Source organism: Alosa sapidissima, chromosome 4, assembly GCF_018492685.1.
Source record: "Alosa sapidissima isolate fAloSap1 chromosome 4, fAloSap1.pri, whole genome shotgun sequence".
NCBI classification, from domain to species: domain Eukaryota; kingdom Metazoa; phylum Chordata; class Actinopteri; order Clupeiformes; family Clupeidae; genus Alosa; species Alosa sapidissima.
The window spans coordinates 16,921,453-16,943,091 of NC_055960.1; the positions used below are offsets into that span (position 1 = coordinate 16,921,453).

Here is a 21,639-nt window from a genome sequence, read left to right on the forward strand (position 1 = left end):
TGCAAGATGGCGAAAAGCAACGTAAGCTCACTACAGACAGTCTGTTTCCAAAACAATTTAGCATTTCAAAGAGGCTGGGCACATGAATCTGAAAAACTTGAAAGTAATGGTCATTAAAGGTCATTTCTAGGAATGTAAGTGGTGGGGACAGGCTTCGACATCTTCAAAGGGAGACCTGGTGGATCGTGAAACATAAAGCCACCACCTTCCCAGGTCTAAATGATGATGTGGATTTTTCACCCTCTCTATAGGGCATTTTAGTAATGTTGGTATGTCTGTTCTAATGCTCTTTTGGTTTTCTTCTTAGACATATCATAGTAAGTATGTCTTGTGTATGTGTATGCATAATAATATTCAAGTGCAGAAAATAGCTTTGTGCAAACACTACTATCTGCATTCAATCATTGGTGTTTTCTTTGGGGTCCCTGGGACAGCTCAGTATGTGTTTGGCTGTGATGAGATAATTAGTATTTTCAATTATCTAGTCGTTGCTGTTAAGGTTTGGGGGTGGGACTTAGGTCATGTGACCATTCCCACACCTCTCTACCTGGTAAATGTGCTCACCTGTGTGTGTCTGGCATGCCCTGATGAAAACTGTATAGTTGAAACGCTTTGGCATGTAGCCAATTTTGATTAAAGGCTTTTTTATATTTATCAGGAGTGCCTCATTTTTCTGTATTCTCAATTTAGCTGATGTTGAAAAATAAACGGTAACATTAATCTCGTTTTCTAGTGTCATTTTGAAGTAGCCTATGTGTTTGCCAGCAAAAGCTTTTCAACAAGCATAATTTTAAACTGAATTGACTTACACTTGGCTACCACTTGGTTTCCTTTCTATACCAGCTAGCAGCAGCTAACCTGGGAAACCTTTTGAAATTGGAAAGGGAAAACATGCATCATTATACTGAATCATGTATACTTGGTATGTATTTAGTAACCTACTAGGCCACATGGGCAAATCTGTTTCATGTCCACTCTGTCTCTGGCAGTAGGCTAGGTTACGCAAGCAACTCCTCGAGGCGCTAGTAGTAGCCTAATAGGCAGGCAGGTAGGCTGATAAGAAATAGGCTCCCTACTTAATTTTCCCGTCCGCGAGCAAATGTGATGAAAAAAAAGTTGTTTTTGAAGGTTTATGTTTTAGGGCTGTCAAACTTAAACGTTGTATTGGCGATGGCAGGGTAACATCACTTCTGTTGACATTCAAACAAAACAAAGCTACTGTAGCTCGCTGCTCCCTCCCCCTCCCTCCCGTGCAATTGAAACTCTCCTGAATGCGCATCTCGTCGGTTATTGGTTGGAACACTTTATTTTGCCTTTGAGTGGTTGGCAACACTTGTTGGTAACAATTGTATTTGTGTACAGATCTCAGAGCCTGGGCTGCCTACAGAGACACGTTTTTTTGACGGCCTGCTTATGGGGCGGGCAGCTAGCGGATCGTTAGGAAAGATTAGATGAATGTGATAAATTTATGTTTGGGCCTTTTTTGGGTCTGCCATCACTGATACAACCTTTAAGGTGTAAGCTTTACAAATAAAATTAACACAATGGATTAATCTGCTGTATCCTCTGTATTGAGATAAATTCTAAGGCTTGTTGGGCGAACAGGGTATCAAATTAAACTATAAGTTCTCATACACATGTTAGTGTCATTCTCTCCATTCATCCTAGAATGAAGTGTATAATAAATAAATAAATAAATAAGGCGAAAAACAATTGTGCTTCTCCAAAGCTCAACTCTCCTCTCCAAACATTTTGTTTGAACAAGGATAATTCAGTATTTAAAATAATGTTGACATATTGTTAACAAATCTTGTTCCATGTGCCCGTTTTTGAATTTGAGCCCCTGCCCCTCAAAAGGTCTCTGCACAGCCCTGCAGTCACGAGTCCTTCACATGAAGATGGTCTCCACAGTCACGAGTCCTTCACATGAAGGTGGTCTCCACAGTCATGAGTCTTTCACATACAGTAAAGGTGGTCTCCACAGTCAAGGGTCCTTCACATGAAGGTGGTCTCGTCCTCGTGCTCCCAGCCGCTGGTGGAGGCCGTGTCACGGGCTCGGCTCCGGCGTCCACTGCTGGACACGTGTGTGGAGCAGGACGCACTCTTGAGGACCTTGGAGATGGGCGGCGAGCTGTTGCGTGAGGCCGCTGTGGCGCCGCCGCCCTTGTGGCAGACGAGCTCGCGGAAACGCTCGCGGAAACGGCTGGAGAGCATGTTGTAGATGATGGGGTTGACGGCCGAGCTCAGGTAGAAGAGCACGCCCGACAGGATGTGCACATACTCGTAGACGCCGTGCATGTAGTCCGTCCAGTGCGTGGTGAAGCTCCACAGAAGCCGGTCAATGTGGAAGGGGGCCCAGCAAATGGCAAATACCACCACCACTACAACTGGAGAAGAGAGGAGGAAAGAGAGAGAGGAGGAAAGAGAGAGAGGAGGAGAGTGAGTAGAGAGCGGGAAGGGGGGGTACGCAAATTAAAAGAGATGGTGGCACAGATGGTCGAGATTGGAGACAAGAAGGACGTGAGAGACATAGAAAGATAAAGAATAAAACACCAACAAAACAGGGCAAGAGGACAGACGGTGAGGTAATGTGGTTGGGGAGTAGAGGAGACATAACTAAAGTCTAATCCACTAGAGTTAAAAGATGAATATAAACAAACACAAATCACACTCTGACTTAGACTGATATTTAATCTCTTACTCTCTTTGCCTATTTGCATGCAATGAAAGCCAGCTTTATGCACTCTGAATGGCGCACAAGGTTGAGTTCAACTAAAGTATTGCTGAGCTTATTCTCAATGACTTTACCTTAACCTTCTATTGCTTTGGTTGTACATTTGAACATTTTGAGGTTTATTCCCTTTAAATGGTGTTTCAATTATAACAACTGTTTAGCCATTTAAGGAGCAATAAACTGCAGGCATTACCTACAGCTCCTCCATCCTCTCTGTTTCAGTAATGGATACAAGGAAGTTTATTGTCACATGCATATAGTTACTGGATGTAAGAAATGCAGTGAAATTATGTCTGGTGTCAGCCTATTTGTGCATTTATGGGGGGGGGGGGGGTAAAATTAAGTTTAATTTAAAATTAATTAATAGTAAATTAAGTGGCAAGGGCTGCATAAGAAAGGTGGGGGAGGATTGGGATTGGGGGGGGGGGCGGGGCGCACCAACAAGGAGCACCCAAGAGCAACAGGGGCAAGAAAAAACTCCTTACTAAGGAAGAAACCTTGGGCAGATCCACGGCTCAAGGGGCTAACCCAACTGCCAGGGGTCTTGGTGTGTGTGTTGGGGGGATGACAAGGGAGATGGGATAGTGTGCTCTGTATGTGGGGAGAGGGCAGTGTGCAATATGTGTGTTGGAGAAGCTTCCTCATGAGACAATGTGCTGTGTATGTAGGGGAGAGGGGGGGGGGGGGGGGCAGTGTACTGCAAGAATGGTGAAGGGACTTACTATTGCAAGCAGAGTACTGTATGTATGATGTATGCGAGTGATGACCGTGAAGATGTGTGTGTGGGTGGAAGGGGAGTGGAGCAATGACTGTGTGTGTGTGTGTGTGTGTGTGTAGTGTGTGTGTGGGTAGGTGGGGGGCAGTGTGCTGTAAGTATGTAGAGGATGTGTGTTGGAGAAGATCCTGAAGACAATGTGCTGTGTATGTAGAGAGGGCGGGCAGTGTGCAGCAAGTATGTAGAGGAGGCTTACTGTAGCAAGCAGTGTGCTGTATGTATGTGAGGTGATGACAGTGATGATGTAAGTGTGTGTGTTTTTTGTGTGTGTGTTGGGGATGGGGGTGGGGGGGGGGGGGGGGCAGAAAGGCTAGGCAATCAAGGACATGGGTAGATAGATGGAGGAGAAATTAAAAATAATAAATAAAAAGTTCTATGGAGATGTGCAAAGTTGGAGAAAGTCAGATATGTGTGTGTGTGTGTTTTGACGTGTGATGACAAAACATCCGATTTGACTGAACTAAGTGAAGTCATTATGGCAGTTTCCATAATGGCAAATGTTGGTATGCTTTAGTTCTCAGCAAAGCAGCTAATAAGACCGCTAATAATTGCAGATTGAGCTGCTCCTGTTCTGTTGCAGCCAAGCCCATTTACTAAGACGCAGCAAATGATGAATGGCACCTTCACACACAAGAACGGCAGACGGAAATTAATGCCGGGGCTCACACAGAAAAAAAAGGGCACATTTATCTATAAGGGCCCTCAGAGAAAAACGGCAATGCCAAATAGCATATGGCGTACTTCCCCCCCCCCCCCCCCAAAATAAACCCCCAAAACTAAAAAAAAAAGAAACTCAAAGACAAAAGAAATGTGTGTTGTCTGTTTTCTATCAGAAGTACTCCCAAGAATGTGACCTCTTGCAATAGACTCTACTGTAAGTCTAAGAAGCAATAACAGCATAATTGATGGCTTAATTCTGTATATTCTGTATGGTAAACAAAACAGATCAACTGTTTTGTGGCAGAGTGCTGTTTAGAGCCAGGAATGACTGCACCATTATGTTTTCCCCTCATCTAAGGTGGAATCTGCAATCTTCACGGAAAGTGCAAAGAGTGACATTTTCAATGAGGATAATTTATGTATCAGAGCAAATTAGTTAAATTTCATTACATTAATACACAGGATTATGTTATAATCCCTTGTGCCAAAATCCAAGGTAAAAACACATTCAGAATATTATATTCAGTTTCAAGTTGACTGGTATTCAGTTTCAATCTGATGAATTCAATTTGAACATATACTATTCAAATTTGGTTTCTCAATACAAGTGCTCAAATTCAACTATTCAAATGCAAATACAACATACTCAAATTCGGTTTGAGGTGACAAGTTCACTTTTTTTACAATAATTAACAAAAATCCCCTTTTTAATGTCAAAGTGAAAGCAAATTTCTACAAAGTTATGTTAATTAATTAAAAATATATAATGCAAAATAAGTGATTACATAAATATTCACCAACCCTTAAAGTGACTGCCCTAAATCAACAGTGGTCCAGTCAATCGGTGCTAATAGTCTCACAATTAGTGAAATGGAGATCGCCTGAGCGCAGTAAATGTGTAGTATACTGAAGGTCCAGTCAGTATTCCTGGCTATAATTCCATGAAGACAAAAGAACACTCCAAACAACTCAGAGAAAAAAGGCTATTGAAAAGAATAAGTGGATACAATTTTTTTAGGATTCCTCACACCTACCATGACCTACAGACCTTGAGTCTGAGTTTATCATTGAGCAAATGCATCAAAATTAGATGGAGTAAAGGACTACATGCACCGCATTCAGCAATGATCTATAAATCTAATCTAAAGCAAATGTATGTGGCTAATCTGAAACAATTGCCTACCCGACATTGTGCGCTGTGCTGTCTTATCAATATTGATTATTGCATCTAGAACCAGTGCTTGCCTCAAAGACATAATTACTAGGACACATTAAAGGAAAATTCCGGTATTTAGCACTTAGAGTCCCTTTTCTGGTTTGTTTTGGATGAACTAGAGTGGTGGACACCGAAATTTTGACGATTGGTCCTGTCTCGACTTTTCTGACTCGTTTTGAATAGCCTTTAACTACTCAGAGTGGCTGCCAACAGGCATACTCAAACATGTCCTAAAACAACCCTTAACATTCGTTTTTGCACAAAACTGTGCAACTCAACGAGTGGTTAGTGGTGTTCGTTGATGTTCCAAAACAAGTAGCGTAGCGAAATACAGTTTCTGTCATGTTTTATTCGGCATTTTGTAAAATCCCATTGATTTCTGTTGGAAGACTCATTGCACGTTGATATTACTGCGCCACCGTCTATGCTTCAGGTTCAAATATTGAGCAGAAGTTTATACGCGGTTGTGAGGTGTCAGACAGAATACCTGCTAAATAGTTTTGCATAGTTTGGAGGTGTGCTTTGGGTCATTGTCCTGTTGTAGGAGGAAATGGATATAAGAAATGGAAATGAATGTAAGATATAAGGCTAATCCAAAAACTCTAGCCTTGTTTGTTTGTGCCACATTGATAACACAATATTAACAATACTATACATAATATTAAGCAGTTCTAAGTTTCATATATTAAAAGGGGATATCAACAATGACACCTGGAACCTGCCAGTCTATCTCTCTCTGGTGCAAGATATGTTTCCCAATTAATTAGAGTAAGTAACATTCAAGTTAGATGCTCCTGCATGATCATCCTTGAATGTAACACAAAGTTGGTGCATTTTGACATTCTCGAAGAAAGAAAAGCAGTTAGCAGTAAAGCTATTTATTGACTACATTTTGGGACCCCCTCTGTCCCTTGGTGCCCTTGTGCGTGATGCACATGGTGAATACAATGTTGAAACATTTCCTATAGTTTCTTACCTATATTTGCCCTGATGCACTCATTGACGCAAACACACACACACTCGCTTTGGACTCTTTTCCCTGCTGCTGTCCCTTTCTTAGCCTACAGAGCAACTAGGACAGGCGCACTACGCACTACAAAGTGGGGTCTGGGTCTGTGGTTCATTTTCACCAAAAACCGGGACAATGTGTGTCCCGGGAAATATTATTAATTATCTGGGACAGTCACTCAAAAAAAGAGAACAATCCTGGGAAATCCAGTGCATGTGGCAACCCTATCCACAGGGTATGGCATGCCGTTGCAAAATGGAATGAATTAAACCCTCCATCAGAATCTGAACACCATATTATTGCTTCAGTGCAAGAGAAAGACAGAGAAAGAGAAATTGAAAGAGAAAAAGAGATAGAAAGAGAGTGAGTGAAAGAAAACGAGAGAGAAAGAGAAATAGTGAGAGTGAGAGAGAAAAGTTAACTTACAGAGCATCTTAGTGATCTGCCGCCTCTTCCCTCCCTCCACGTGGATGGTCCAGCTGACCTCAGAGCCGCCATTCTTCCCCGAGTCGCCACCACTCCCCCGCGACCTCTGGTCCTGGCCCAGCCGCACGCCGATCACCATGTACAGCACACTGATCACCGTCATGGGTATGAAGTAGAACGAGATGGTGGTCACCTGGATGACCAGGTTGTAGATCCAGAGGGGCTTGAGCATGTGGCAGGTGGCCGACTCGGGGACAGGTCCGCTGTCCAGTTCCAGGTAGTAGATGCCGTGCAGCGAGGTATTGGGCAGGGCGCAGAGCAGGGCGGCCAGCCACACAGCCGTGATGACGCGCTGGACATGGCGAGTGGTGACGGTGTAGCGCGTGCGCAGCGGATGCACCACCGCCACGTAGCGCTCCACGCTCAGCGCCGTCACGTTGAGCACCGAGGCGAAGCAGACCATCTCGAAGAGGAACACCTTGAAGAGGCAGCCACCCTCACCGAAAGGGAACGGGTAGTTCTGCCACAGCTCGTACGTCTCCAGCGGCATGCCCAGGATCAGCACCAGTAGGTCCGACACCGCCAGGCTGAACAGGTACAGGTTGGTGGGCGTGCGCATCTTGCGGTGCTTGGCGATCACCGTGCAGGTGAGCAGGTTGCCCCCGACTCCCACAATGAAGATCAGCAGGTAGGTGAGGGCCACCGGGAGGAAGAAGGGCGACCGTCGTGGCCCCAGATATTGGAGCATGATCTCCTCCAGCGGAGGGTCAGGCACGCTGTCGTTCCCCGAGGTGTTGCTGTAAAGACTGCTGTTGAGTCCTGACATGTTCAGAAAGAAATCCTCAGTGCGGCTGGTGGACATAGTGTTCTGGGTTAAAGGCAGTGAATGGAGGGCGATTGAATGCTGGGAGCTGTCAGCAATGCATTCTGGGACTCAGTGGGCTTGTCTGGGGCACCTAAGTAAGTAAGTAAATGTTTATTTATATAGTGCATTTTTCATGAACAAAGTGACAAAAACAAAAACAGAAGATGACGAAGGAAAATTAGGACTTAACAGTTTTCACATTTCTCACACCTTCTCACTTTGTTATAAGAAATTGCAGGTGAACCCAAAATTTGCAGACTTCATGACATTTGATGACGACTATGACCACAGGCGATCATTAATAAGGAGTTACAAATCAAAGTATCACTTCTTGTAAAGCATCTATTCAGTTATGTACACAGTTTTTATAGCTTAAGATAAAGCCGTTATTATGCATTCACCTGTCTCCTTACTTATCTACATTATCACTTATGGTAATACTGTAACGTGGTAATTGTGGTAAGTGTAATTATGACCACCGCGCAGCGAAGCGGCGGTCATATAGGTTTAGTCAGATTTTTTTTTCTTTTTTGCATGGCCAATTTTATGTCAAGGATTCCCGGGAGGGAAGACCGGGGTGCACGAAACTTGGTGGGCATGTAGCCCCACAAGAATAGCATGGAACCATTGTTTTTCGTTTTGATCTGTAAACTAAAAATGAGGTGTTGTAATCGCAGGTATTTGTGACCTAACATGGTCAAAACTGCACGAAACTGGAAGTGTAGGATCATTATGACACCCTCTGAATGCACGCCAAGTTTCGTGGAATTCCGTTCATGGGGGGCCATACAATAAATTAATTCATGTTACTGTACACCAACTGGCCTGTAGGTGGCCGGACACAGTTTTCTGTGAATATCTCGAGAACCTTAGGGCCTAGGAGGACCACCTTTTTTTGTATGTTGGTCTTAAGGGGACATGTCAACCCATCCCATTACCACTCAATTCATGTATAGCGCCACCTAGTTAAAAATTAAAAAGCAAAAAATTAGGTGTTTTAATCACAATATCTCTGGCTGACATGGTCAAAACTGCAGGAAATTGAATATGTAGGATCATTATGAATGCATGCCAAGTTTTGTGGACTTTTGTTCATGGGGGGCCATACAATAAATTAATGTGTGTACATTTAGTGACCGTACACCAACATTAGGGCCAAAGGGGCTTCAGTGTCACACACCCATATGCTCTGCATTGATTAAGACTCACTGCTTGATTCTATGTTTGTGTGTTTGGGGGGTGGGGGGTGCATTGGGGACACTGTATGTGTGTGGGGGGGGGGGGGGGTGCTGTTGCATGAACTTGAACAGATATTCATGAGGTATGAGGACAAAGAAGTCCAAATGAATTATGCCTGAACTAATTATGACCACCGCACAGCGAAGCGGGCAGTCATATAAGGTTTAGTCAGATTTTTTTTTTTTTTTTCCGCATGCGTAATTTTCCGTCAAGGATTCCCGGGACACTGAAAGACCGGGGTGCACGAAACTTGGTGGGCATGTAGCCCCACAAGGATAGCATGGAACCATTGTTTTTCGTTTTGATCTGTAGCCCCCCCCCCCCCCCCCCCCGCTGGACTGGACCCCCCGAAAGGAGGGTAGGGCGGACACAGTTTTCTGTGAATATCTCGAGAACCGTAGGGTTTAGGAGGACCACCTTTTTTTGTATGTTGATCTTAAGGGGCCATGTCAACCCATTTCATAACCACTCATTTCATGTATAGCGCCACCTAGTTAAAAATGAAAAAGTAAAAATGAGGTGTTGTAATCGCAGGTATCTGTGACCTGACATGGTCAAAACTGCACAAAATTGGAAGTGTAGGATCATTATGACACCCTCTAAATGCACGCCAAGTTTGGTGGAATTCCGTTCATGGGGGGCAATACAATAAATTCATTTATGTGTACATTTAGTGACTGTACACCAACAGAGTTTTCTGTGAATATCTTGAGAACCGTAGGGCCTAGGATGACCAATTTTGTGTGTATGTCTGCCTCCAGAAGTCATGTTAACCCATTCCATATACACACACACACACACACGCACACACTACAAGGATACAAGGATACAAGGAAGTTTATTGTCACTAGGGCTGTTGGAACGAATTTCTAAAGTCGAATATAAATCGAATATTTAAAAAAATCAATACTAATCAAATTTGGAAATTACTATTCGAATGTGGTGTTTTGGGGAGTTTTGTCATGTCTAATGCACAATCTAAATATGGCAGAAGCGATGCCCCCACGGAGATCACTCCTGACCATTTCAGCGATGTCTGGAACATTTTTGGATTTCCATCAGAAAACGGAGAAATAACAATTAGCCTAATGATGTCGTAGGCTAATCTGCAGAATACTGTATGTAGCAGCAAGCAGCCTGAGTGCACATCTGATAACGCTACACCCTTGGGGTATACTACGAAGCACGTTAGACATATAATATCTAGGCTATCTAGACATATGAGGATTCACAAAGCCTTAACTCAGGGGTATAAGTTAAGTAATACTACGATATAGCAGTTATGTGATATATTTGTCAAACTAGGCTTTCAGCTCCGATCTGTGCGCATTCTCGGTGTTGGGATGATATTGGCCAATCATGAAACGTGCAGACGCACAAGACTGCCGGTGACCGTGATTTGTTCAAGTAAGAGTTGTTCCTGGACCAACATTCTAAAGACGGTCCTGGACCAACAACTCTTTAACCAATCACAGCCTTGTGATGACATCAATGTGAGTCTTCTGCTTCTCCCATTGCCATTTTGAAATTTCCCTCCAGAAACAACCAGTGGATCACCAACTTGTATCTCAATAAAGGTACAGTAGGTCCTTGCATATTTGTGTGTAACATAGTTGTAAAATAAAGTAATTCCGAGTGGAATCTGAATATATATGCACCTTAGATTTTTTTTATTTTCGTTTCGAACTTGGTTCCATGTTTGTCTAATGTTAGCTGCCAGGCTAGGGACCATACATTTACTGTAATACATTAGCTTCCTAATAGCACACTTTTGGACTACTAATGTAGCTTGGTAATAGGCTAAAGCAGTAGCTTTTGTGTGTACATGGTCCTGGAGTGACGTTGCCATGTTGGTCTTGGACCGTCTTTACAATGTTGGTCCAGGACCGACTTTATAGCTTGCTAATAGGCAATACAAATCTGTCAGTTGTCGTTAGACCGTTTTTCTTTTTTGCTACATTTCTGAGAAACTTGCCATGTTTAAACCTTTATACAATAAGCTACAAAATATTTTTGTCTGCTTTGTTTATTCCAGGCCCATTATAGGGAAGTTTGTCCCTGTACATCACAGGGAAGTTGGTCAAGGTCCATGATAAGGAAGTTGGTCCAGGTCCATCACAGTGAAGCAAGTCCAGGCCCATCACAAAGAAGTTGCTTCATGTCCATCACAGGGAAGTTGGTCCAGGTCCATCATAAGGAAGTTGACCCAGGTCCATCACAGGGAAGTTGGTCCAGGTCCATCGCAGGGATGTTGGTCCAGGCTCATCATAAAAAATTTGGTCCAGGTCCATCACAGGGAAGCTGGCCCAGGTCCATCATAAGAAATACCAGTCTGCACACACTCTGCTTTGGTCTGGACCCAGACTGGCTTTGAGCGCAACATACCTCGCTAACCCACTAATTGAGATTCGTAGTATACCCCACCTGACAAGCTAGGTAAACAGTCCGAGGACGAGGAACCGCGCAGCTAAAGCAGGCAAGAATTAGGTTTTTGCCTCCCTCCTCTAGGCTATGTCCGGTGCTTTTGTCACTGCTCTGATAGGCACAACTTTTCTTCAATCTGGAAATACTTGCTAATTTGGCGTCATCAAACAAACATAGGCATTCAATAAAGTGGTAGTGGCGTTTATTCAGTGTGTGTGCGCCGCATCTGCCCAAAAGAAATTGAAATCACTCAAGTTGCACAGATATCGTTGGTAGACTGAGCTTTTGTTCAGCATTACATTACATTCACAGTAATCATACGTATCACACATACACACACAGTAGACATATGTACGCATGCATGCACATGCACACAGGCACATACACACATAAACACATGCACGCACACATCAACCGGTGCACACAGCAATGTGTCGTATTAGTATCCTGTCTGGTACAAATATCAATGTATGCTATTCGTACCCCGGTGCACACAGCAATGTGTTCTATTAATACCCCGTCTGGTACAAATATCAGTGTATGCTATTTGCACCCCTGTGCATTTATTCTGGCATATTGATCACACAATGTAATAATAATATTTAAAAAAAACAAGCAACATGTTTTTTTGTTGTTACATAACAGGGTGTGAATAGCTCAGCTGTGTAATAGACTCTGAATAAGGTATGCTGTTTGCATCAATGTACAGTTAGAAGTGGATGCTATTCGTACCCTGGTGTTTATAGTACTGTATGCTATTTACACCCTGGTGCAATTGTTGCAATCAAAACGTCCGTTTGAGAACCGATTTCTTGTTCAAATTTCGCGCCTTCACTCCAGAGACGTTGGTACACATGCACACTCACTCTGCCAAAATGCATCACACAGGAATCGAACCGCAGTCTCTCACATGTTCACCCAGGTCTGTGACCACTGCACTCTCTTTTTCCACAAGTAAAGGGTGTTTGCAGGTGAACTTATAGTTTATAGGCCTGAACGTCATAGTCACAAAATTTCTGTTAACTAACAAACTGACGGTTGTATGTGTTCACTGAACCAAGATTATGAAAATAAAACACAACTTTTCAATCTAAAACTTAATCTGAACAGATATTAGTGCCGAAACCTTTCAGAATTCTTCACTTTCTGCTGACAAAAAACGAATGTCCGCCATGTTTTTTGTGCACGTGAGCAACGTCTTTTTGTTGTTATGTCACAGGGTGTGAATAGCTCAGCTGTGTGGCCAAGGCTATTTGTACCAGGGGTGTAAATAGACACTCCGGGATAAGAAACCTCCTTGGAAGAGTAGGTTCCTGCTGGAAGTGGTGTTGGTGGCTGGCCAGTAGGTGGCACTCTTCCCTGTGGCCAAAAGTAAGGGTGTCACGATTTCGATTTTATATTGAAATCGATCAAAATTACATCTCAATCTCAAACTTCGAACTTAAAAGTAGAATCGACGATGCAGCCACACCCCCAATGTCACGTCCAGCATGTATGCCAAGACGCACAAACGCACACACACGTGCTGAACTGCAGCGTCAACACTCCTCTAATTTTAGGCTGAAAAATATACACATCAACCTACCGAAATCAAACCCCCTCTTGCTACTTTGAAATCACCAGTGTGGAAGTATTCGTTCATTCACGTCAATTAAAACTAACTTAGCCTACTCAACTTAGCAAGTGAAAAGATGATCTAGTTACAGTCCAAAGTTACTTTAAGGCTTAAAATGCACATTGATAAGTACCTGCTACATATTCCATGAACACTAACCTTCTGTCTCTTTGGAGTGTGCTGAAACGATCAAATTATCATTCTGTGTTTTCATTTCACTATGTTCACGTCTCTGTTTTAGCCTAATGTTACTTCTGTTTACATTACAACCTCGCGGTTGGAACGGTTTCAAAATAAAAAGTGGTTTCAAAATAAAAGCCCCCCGAAACAGAAAAGGAAAAGGCCAAAAAGAGTAAATAACATAAGGAATGCATTAATAGTAATATTTAAAAAATGATCGAAAATCGAATCGAATCGTGACTTTAAAATCGAAAATTACATCGAATCGAGGATTTAGAGAATCGTGACACCCCTAGCCAAAAGCCACCAAACAAATATCAATCCCAATGCCCTATTGCAGTGACAGGGACACTGTACTGCAGGAGATGTTTTTCTTCGCATGAACGTTAAATTGAGGTCCTGACTCACCATGGTTGTTAAAAATCCCATGGCACTTATCGCAAAGAGTAGGTGGTTCCCTGATTTGCTGGCTAAATTCCCAACCTAGTTCATTCAATTTGGCCTTGTAATCATCCTCCCAGTCAGGGATGGATTACTGCACGGTCTACCGGCCCAGGCCCAGGGGCCCAAGGGTTCAGGGGGCCCTGAAGCCCAAGCATTTGCATGGAATCATTGCCTCAATATCAACAAATCAGGATGTAGGCTATGAATCTGATTGAATTTAGTATTGGCCATCCCCAAAATGCACCAGAATACAGGAAATTACATCAAACAAATTAAAAAATTTCTGGGGGAGGACCCCCAAACCCCCCCTCCCACATATACGACAATTAGTGGGGGGGCCCTTAATACGTCTGGGCCCAGGGGCCCGAAAGTTCATAATCCGCCCATGACTGCGCAAAATAGTAATATAAGGCATTAACCTGCTGCGCCACAGGAGAGGCAACAGTTTGCCAGTTGATAAATAAAGTACCAAAAAAACATCAAACCCGTGTTTACATGTCAGCTACTTTAATGGGGAACTTGGCAACTATTTCAACGTAATAAACCCGTTTAGAAATCATTTGGATGGTTAAAGAAGAATTCCGGTGTGATATTGACCTAAAGTGTGTTGAAACATGATAATGAGTGTGAACGTATGTCTCATAGCCCATCTCGGCTTGTCCCCTGCACTCCAAAATCTGGCGCTAGTTAGCCGATGCTACCAACAGCTTTTTCAATGGTGGTGCTTCGGCATCGGGCTAGCCATGCAAATAAATCACTGTTTTACACCATTTACGAGGCTCAATGTATCTCCACACTTCATTGGTAGACTTCCGAGGGCCCTGACATTTAAAACGAGACATTGAGAACTTTGAAAAAGCACTGGTAGTTTACTTACAAGACGATTTATACAGACAGTATCTTCACGAAGTTTAGCGTTTGCAACCATCTTGAATTTAGTCACGATAAGTCGAGCAACGAGTAAGTGTTCATTCTTACTCGTCGCTCGACTTATCGTGACTAAATTCAAGATGGCTGCAAACGCTAAACGCTATGAAAGGGATCAGATTCCAAAAATAATTCCGTGGAAATGCATGGATTCCAGTTGCCGCTACTGGAAGAAACTGGAATCCATGCATTTCTACTTAATTATTTTTGGAATCTGATCCCCTTATCATACCTGTTCATTCTTACTCGTCGCTTGACTTGGACATCCTGCCAAGTTTCCCTTTAACGTTAATATATGCCGCCTAAGAGTTTTGAGTCTCCCTGTGCACAAATTTTGTGTAAAATTTGGACACGTTATAGACGTCTCCTGCCCATTGTAGTGTGCGTTTCAATGTCTATAGAAAGCTGAGAACCTCTAGTTTTCGTAGGAAACAGTCACAATAAATATGTGATGTACTCACAAAGAGTTACAGAGGCTAGAATATAGTTTTTTCTTTCTGCCGGATTACAAGCATCTCTGAACTGACCACATTTCAGCCCTCTAGGTCTCTTGATATCCCTTAGAAACACAACTGAGCCCTAGCACCAGGTCTTGTGAAGTTGTGTGCAAAAGTAGATCAATATAGAATGGAAATATGAGTGCTTTAGACTATTATTTGCCAAGGTATGCCCATGCGTTTTGTAAAATGCCTATGGATACTCCCCATAGGACTTTTTGTTACCCAAAATGCTTACTGCACATGAACCCCTTTGTGTAGAAGCATAATCCTGGTCTCAAATGAAAGGTAACACTTTGAGGTTTTATGCTTGTATTTGGATTATACTTCAGGGGTTCTGATATGGAATGACTACACTAAATATGGAATAATTACAAAAATGTCTATTTTTGCATTGACTTTGTTGGTTCAATGAGTGTGTATAAGATAGACTATACATTTGTACAACTAATATTGGATAACGCAACATGAAGATTCAATTTCTATGGATTCTTGTGAATATTTCAGTACCCAATATGTTGCATCTACTTATTGTGCAGCTACACTGCAGCCAGAAGTCAGGGTAGCACCAAAAGCGGAAGGGGGAGGGGGGGGGGGCATTTTGGATCAAATTTAATTGAGACATAATAAGATTCATCTGAGAATGTAAAGCACTATACAGATTGTTCATTGTCAAAAGTTGTCATTTTTGGATTCCCAAGAGTCAAAGCTTTGAAATGGTGTATAACATTACTATGCTACATAGCAATATGGTGCATACAATTGATGTAGAATGTTGGGGGGAGGTGGGGGAGGGGGGTAACAGTCCCGCCGGCGGGACACTGAAAGTAACTTGTTACAATGATAATAACTGACTGACTTCTTTTAATCGTAAGTCAATCAATTTCTGTAAGTGCTGTCAGCTGGTTCGTGGCGCAAGCAGGTAGACGTTAGCCTGACGAGCCAGACCCACATTAAAATGTAGGGTCTGGAAACTCACCGTTCACAGTGCTCAGTCCGAGGGGCGGGATAATCAGTTGTCTTTCAAATTCCCTCTGCATGCAATAGGACAGCGGCAGCGCTATGAGTCCCATGTGTTTCCCACCAGCAGAGCTAGTTTGCTAGTTCAAACATTTGCCAACTTAATAAAAGCTTAACTCATGTCACACTGTTCGCTAGCAGCAACATCCATCTTATTTGTTTTCAAGTAGCAGGGAATTCAAGCCAAACCGTTGCAACTCTGCCATCAATCATTATGTTAAGCCCACCTAACGACTCTATACACGATTTCATTGGTCTGATTAAGTTTCGATTTCTGGAGCTCACAAGCCAACGGAGAGTTGCTAGACTAGCCCTGGCAGCAAATGTAATTTGCTTCCGCTAGGGGCGCGTCTAGATTTCTAGGCTAGGTAGACATTTGATTATCAAGCAAATAGTTAAATTTATTCGTGGTTCGATACCCACGTGGAGTTAATTTATGCTATTTAGTTGTTTGTTTTTTGGGTGGCATTCATGGTCCAGTCAGAGGCGCACCTTGTCAATAGGCAAGGCAGGCAATTGCTTGGAGCCCCGAGCGGAGTTTGGCATTGACTCAATGAAGTTATGGTAGGCTAATGTTAATTGACAGAAAGATTGAACATGGTTTGCTACATCTATATGACAATAAACTTGAGCTAGCTAGCGACAGTTACAACTAGTTAAGCAAGGATATGTTAATATGTTTGTATTAGGGCTGTCAATTGCGATGCGATTTGGCTAAGCACCAAGTATAACGCATTGATTTTTTAAATCGCGTGCCGCCAAAGATTTTTAAGTTTACACCATCACTTGTTCTTTTATCAACGATTCTCTTTGGCTGCTAATATTTTGACCCTTTGATGCACCGTTTCTTGTCCTCAAACTGACACAGACACTTCTCCTGTAGTCATGAACACCAACGCAGTTCTGCTGAACTCCCGGTCGGCTGAATAGGCGTTTTACTTAATTAAAAAAAAATAAATAAAAAAATAAAAAAACCTCCCTGTCGGCTCAGTCGACATGGAATTAAAATATCACTGAAACACCTCGCATTTAGGCTACGACATGGGTCGGCAACAGGCGGCCAAAGCTGGCCCGCCTCTGAAATTATTTAGCCCAGCCAGATTATTCTGGCAGTCCAATTTGTTTAGTTTTTTATTTTACAATATCGATTTACATATAGCCTATTCACCAATTAGACTGCGAGTGGTGCTTAAACAAATATGAAAAAGAACACCAGAACGCACTGGATCCTGCTAGCTGTGCATACCCCGCTTTTGTGCTTCTGTTTGGAGCAGATAGGCCACCTTGAAGGTGTCGCTGCGTTTTGTAGTGCGTTATGATATTCTTTTCAAACAGCAACAGCGTTGTTGCATACAGTATCAGATACACAGGCTTTGCATTTGTGAAACCGGGTAAGATGAATGCAACATTTTCTTTCTATTTCTCTTTATAGGCCCAGCTATTTTTCTCCCAGCTTCAATTTCTGTAGTTTGCTTCTCGCTTCTACTGTAAGCATTGTAACATTGTCAGGAGATGGGCCAACCAAGTAGCCTATTTAAGAATAAAAGTAAGATAGACTTTATCCAAAGAAGTAATTAGAATAAGCCAGGCTCCGTGTTAAACTGTCCATCAATGCCACAATTATTGTAGCCTAGTGTCTCATGTTGTAGTGCCCACATGTTCTATTCACAATATTGAAAGGGGAGTTCGTCAATATAAATAACTTTATATTTTGTGAAAAGGTTTTTAAAGTAGGCCTAATTTACTGTATTAATTTACTGTATTGTTTTTTTCGTTATTTATTCATGTTTTATTCTTTAGGCTACATTTATATCTTCAACATAACAAGGTTTTTCATGTCAGATTATTTACAGCCTAACATATTGGTGATGAACCCTGTTTGGTAGGGCCCCCTAGGAATTTTTGCTTAGGGCCCCCACAAACTCTAGAATCGCCTCTGGGTCCAGTGCATGTAGTACTAGGCAACAGACAATTTTGACTTTTAAACATGTCATGCATATTTGTGTTGTCTCTAGATTATATCAGAAAGTGACAAATCTGCAAGCGGCCACATCTGTCAAAGACTCGTCATCAATCATGAAACGTCATCAACGCCGCCAGTTAACACGGGAGCCAGTTGCCATGTAACACCGGCACTGAATTTAATGGCAGTGTTGTGTGCTAAACATTTGCAACATGGTTGGTTAAACGATTGTAAAAGACATGTTGACGTGACTTTAACATGTGTCATTTGTTCATGTGCATATTATTTAGTCTACTTGCAGGCTAGCTGACAAGACTACATGAGGAGACAAAACTCCTCGTAGACTTGCATAAACGTACAATAGAATATGAAAAAACTATGAAAGAATCTGAAAGAAAAATGTTTTCCCATGCGCATGAACGCACCAATACACCTCTCTCTCCGCGGTCACGTCAATATTTTGCCACTATTGGTCTAAAATCTTTTTCATTTGTTCAGTTATACTCCATAGGCTATATCATTTTATTAATTACTTTTCTTAATATTCATGACAAGTTAGCCTACATTTAAAGAGATGATGGTCCAACGGCGGACCACAGGCGGCATCCCACCAGCGGTCCGGTATCCAATCTGATTTTGCTATCTGGGATTCTGGACGACTGCAGGACGTGCAAATTAGGTCCGCTATTTTGACGTCTAGTCATGACCCTATTTGGACGTCAATAGGACTATGTGACCTATGTTTGACATATGGACGTCGGAAAAAAAGACATCTGGCGTTACAATGTGCACCTGAAATTGGACGTCCAAAATAGGTATTTGCGCAGGGTCTCACACACGTTCTATTGCGGCGACGTGCCCCACGCACAAGCTGCTAAAGTTGTACAACACTTGTAGCGTTACCAAGTTTGATGCGCACAAATCCGTGTGGATTTGCTAATCTGAGACAAAGTTTCCCTGGGCCGTGATTGCTCGAGTGTTTTTGATTGATGATTGACGGTGATAGTCGGTTAAATTCACATAGGAGGATTATTGGCTAAATATCCAGCCAGCCAAGGATATACGGACAGTGAATCAGAATTTAAGTGTCATGTAATGTGTCTTGGAAATGTTAATTAAAGAAGTGCAAGCAGAGCAATAAACCCCTCAAGCTGAGGCATAGGCTAATGATCCCCTATTACAGTTAGTAATAGTAATGATAATAGTAATGTTATTGACATAATAAGATCCATGGTGATGGATCAGATGCTGTTAAATCTCTATTTGTAGTAGGCTACAGTGAAAATCATGTCCGATTGCCTAGTCATGGTTCAGTTATTAAGAAGCATACAATATCTGTAAACAATGAGTGAAGCCATTACAACCCTGAGTCTCTTTGCTATGAAATTATGTACATGAAGGTATGATCTGAAGAAGTCGGCTGGTTGATTATGTTAAAAATAGAATTATAGGGTTCTATCTATGATCCGAGTCTCAACATACGATGTACTGGTTAACCCACAAATCAATAAACATTTTGTTGTTGTTTTTTTATGTTTGTTTTGTTGTTATTGTTTTTTTTTTATAATAGATTTGTTTTTGGGACAAGATATTGTTTTCAACAATGCATTGTTTTGGGATAAATGTTGTTTTAAAACCTGCAAACAACACAAATCGTTATCACCTAAAAATCTATGTGCAAAGTAAAATCCATACAGCTAAGGTCACAACACACCGCAAGTTTAACATTATAAGAGATACTTACCATGTGCTGGCCAAATCTATACCACAGTTGCAAGGGTGACTCAACCAAACGCCCAAACTTGTCCAAACAAATTCAGCTCAATGCATGCAAGGAACGGCACACCGCAATTACTCCTGTAAGATGATGCGCGTCCTATTTCATATCACCACTTGAAGACGGACGGTGACGCAGACAGACAGGCTTACCACTGATGTTGCGTTTTCAAATTGCTTCATTCAAAGCTGGGTAAGTAGATGATATGAACTCACGCACTGCATCCATCAGTTTGCTATAACTATCTTGGATGCATTGCGGTGTCGACGGTTAGCATGGTCGGTGTTGAAATAAGGTGCACGCTGACGTCCAACCAAACGATCACATTCAGGCTGTTGAAGGAGGATAAAATATTTGTGGATAAGCGATCAAATAAACCATATAGCATCTAATTTATTTTGACAAGTATTACGCATTATTTCTCCAGATGATGCTCCTCAGCAATTTTCTCACTATCTAAATTGTTGAAATAGTTTTTGCTCAAAGGAGACTTATTGAAAATGGATAATGGCAAATCAGGTACAAACAAACGATTTCAATGAAATGCAGTGCAGAAATGGATTACCTTCATTAACAAAGTTTGCCACACAGTTTATTTCATGCTGGGGCTCCAACGCCTAGACAACTGGATAGCTACTGGACATGAGCATTCTATTCATGGGTTTCATTAGGTCCCTAGCCAGTCGCCACAGGTGTATAAAATGAAGCACCTATGGTGTCTGATTTTATTCACCTGTGGCAAGGGACCTGATGAAACCCATGCATATGCACACTCACAGAGACAGAGAGAGACACATCCAATTACACAGAAAGAAAGAGAGGGGGTGGGGCTTTGCTTGCTTCCTGTACTATAAGTCATTAAGGCACAGAGGTTGGTGGGCATAGATATTAGAAAGCTAGATACCGCATTGTCTGTCGAGTTATATTAGGTGGCATCGTAAACACGGCAGCCACATTGATGGGGGCAGCACCTTTATTGTCTATGGGCAACACTTGCAGGCAATCACAGACATCTGTCTGATTTCCAGTCAGTCACATGCTCCTCCATTGGCCTCCAGTGATTGTTGCCCCCACCAAGATGCCATCGCTATTTACGTACATTCTGAAGCCCAATGCAATATCTAGCTTTCTAATATCTATGTTGGCGGGTATCTGAGGGTAATACATCTCTTAGTGATTTTTTGTTAATATACAACCCTAGGGTTAGAAAATAAATTATAGCATTGCATTGCTGGTAGCTTTTTGTGTTTTAAGTATAAGTATAAGTATATATACTCTTGATCCCGTGAGGGAAATTTGGTCTCTGCATTTATCCCAATCCGTGAATTAGTGAAACACACTCAGCACACAGTGAACACACATCATTTTATCATGTTTAGATCTATTATATGCCTGCATGGATATGTCACAGGTGAATAGGGCAAAAAACTAATAGATATCCCCACAAAAATTCCACACCAGTGGGGTAAACTACGAATCTCGATTAGTGGGTTAGCGAGGTATGTTGCGCTCAAAGCCAGGGTATGCTGTGACACGAAAGTGGATCTGTTTTAGTGTTGCTATATCACCATGGTATCTTATGCTGTCAACCAAACCTGGTCGGGAGGAGGTTATGTGCTAAATTATAGCTCAAATCGTGTAATCTACCGCCCACTGACCAATCAATTGTCTTAAAAACGAAGTTATCTAACGTGTAGGATTCTGTCATATATCTTACAGGTGGAGCTCCGCCTCTACTAACATTTTGGATCTCGAATGCGCTTTAATAGTGCTGTGCGTGCAAATATCCCACTATGGACGTGCTACCATACAACAACTGATGACAATTGATTTATTTGATGTTATGGGTTAGACACAAAAAATGACCG

At 42.2% G+C, this 21,639-nt stretch overlaps 1 protein-coding gene across 2 annotated transcripts; it reads right to left on the reverse strand.

Annotated features, from left to right (window-relative positions):
• Positions 1-1,594: 1,594 nt before the first annotated feature.
• On the reverse strand, positions 1,595-20,426 carry nmur3 (neuromedin U receptor 3). 2 transcript variants are annotated; one of them, XM_042090734.1, is made up of 5 exons: positions 20,337-20,426; positions 19,739-20,103; positions 7,765-7,776; positions 6,821-7,733; positions 1,595-2,387 (listed from the first exon to the last, which is right to left on the reverse strand). In XM_042090734.1, the coding sequence occupies exons 2-5, from the start codon at positions 19,739-19,741 to the stop codon at positions 1,996-1,998; spliced, it is 1,320 nt and encodes a 439-aa protein (XP_041946668.1). In that variant the 5' UTR covers positions 19,742-20,103; positions 20,337-20,426; the 3' UTR covers positions 1,595-1,995. The 2 variants fall into 2 exon arrangements, with proteins under 2 accessions (XP_041946668.1, XP_041946669.1); XM_042090735.1 differs by having other exon boundaries at positions 6,821-7,776.
• Positions 20,427-21,639: the final 1,213 nt, after the last annotated feature.

Excerpts from the sequence above, each read along its gene's own strand:
- nmur3 (XM_042090734.1), bottom strand. Across the intron at positions 2,388-6,820 it reads GCAGATCACTAAGATGCTCT|TTGTAGTGGTGGTGGTATTT; the intron begins GTAAGTTAACTT and ends TCTCTTCTCCAG.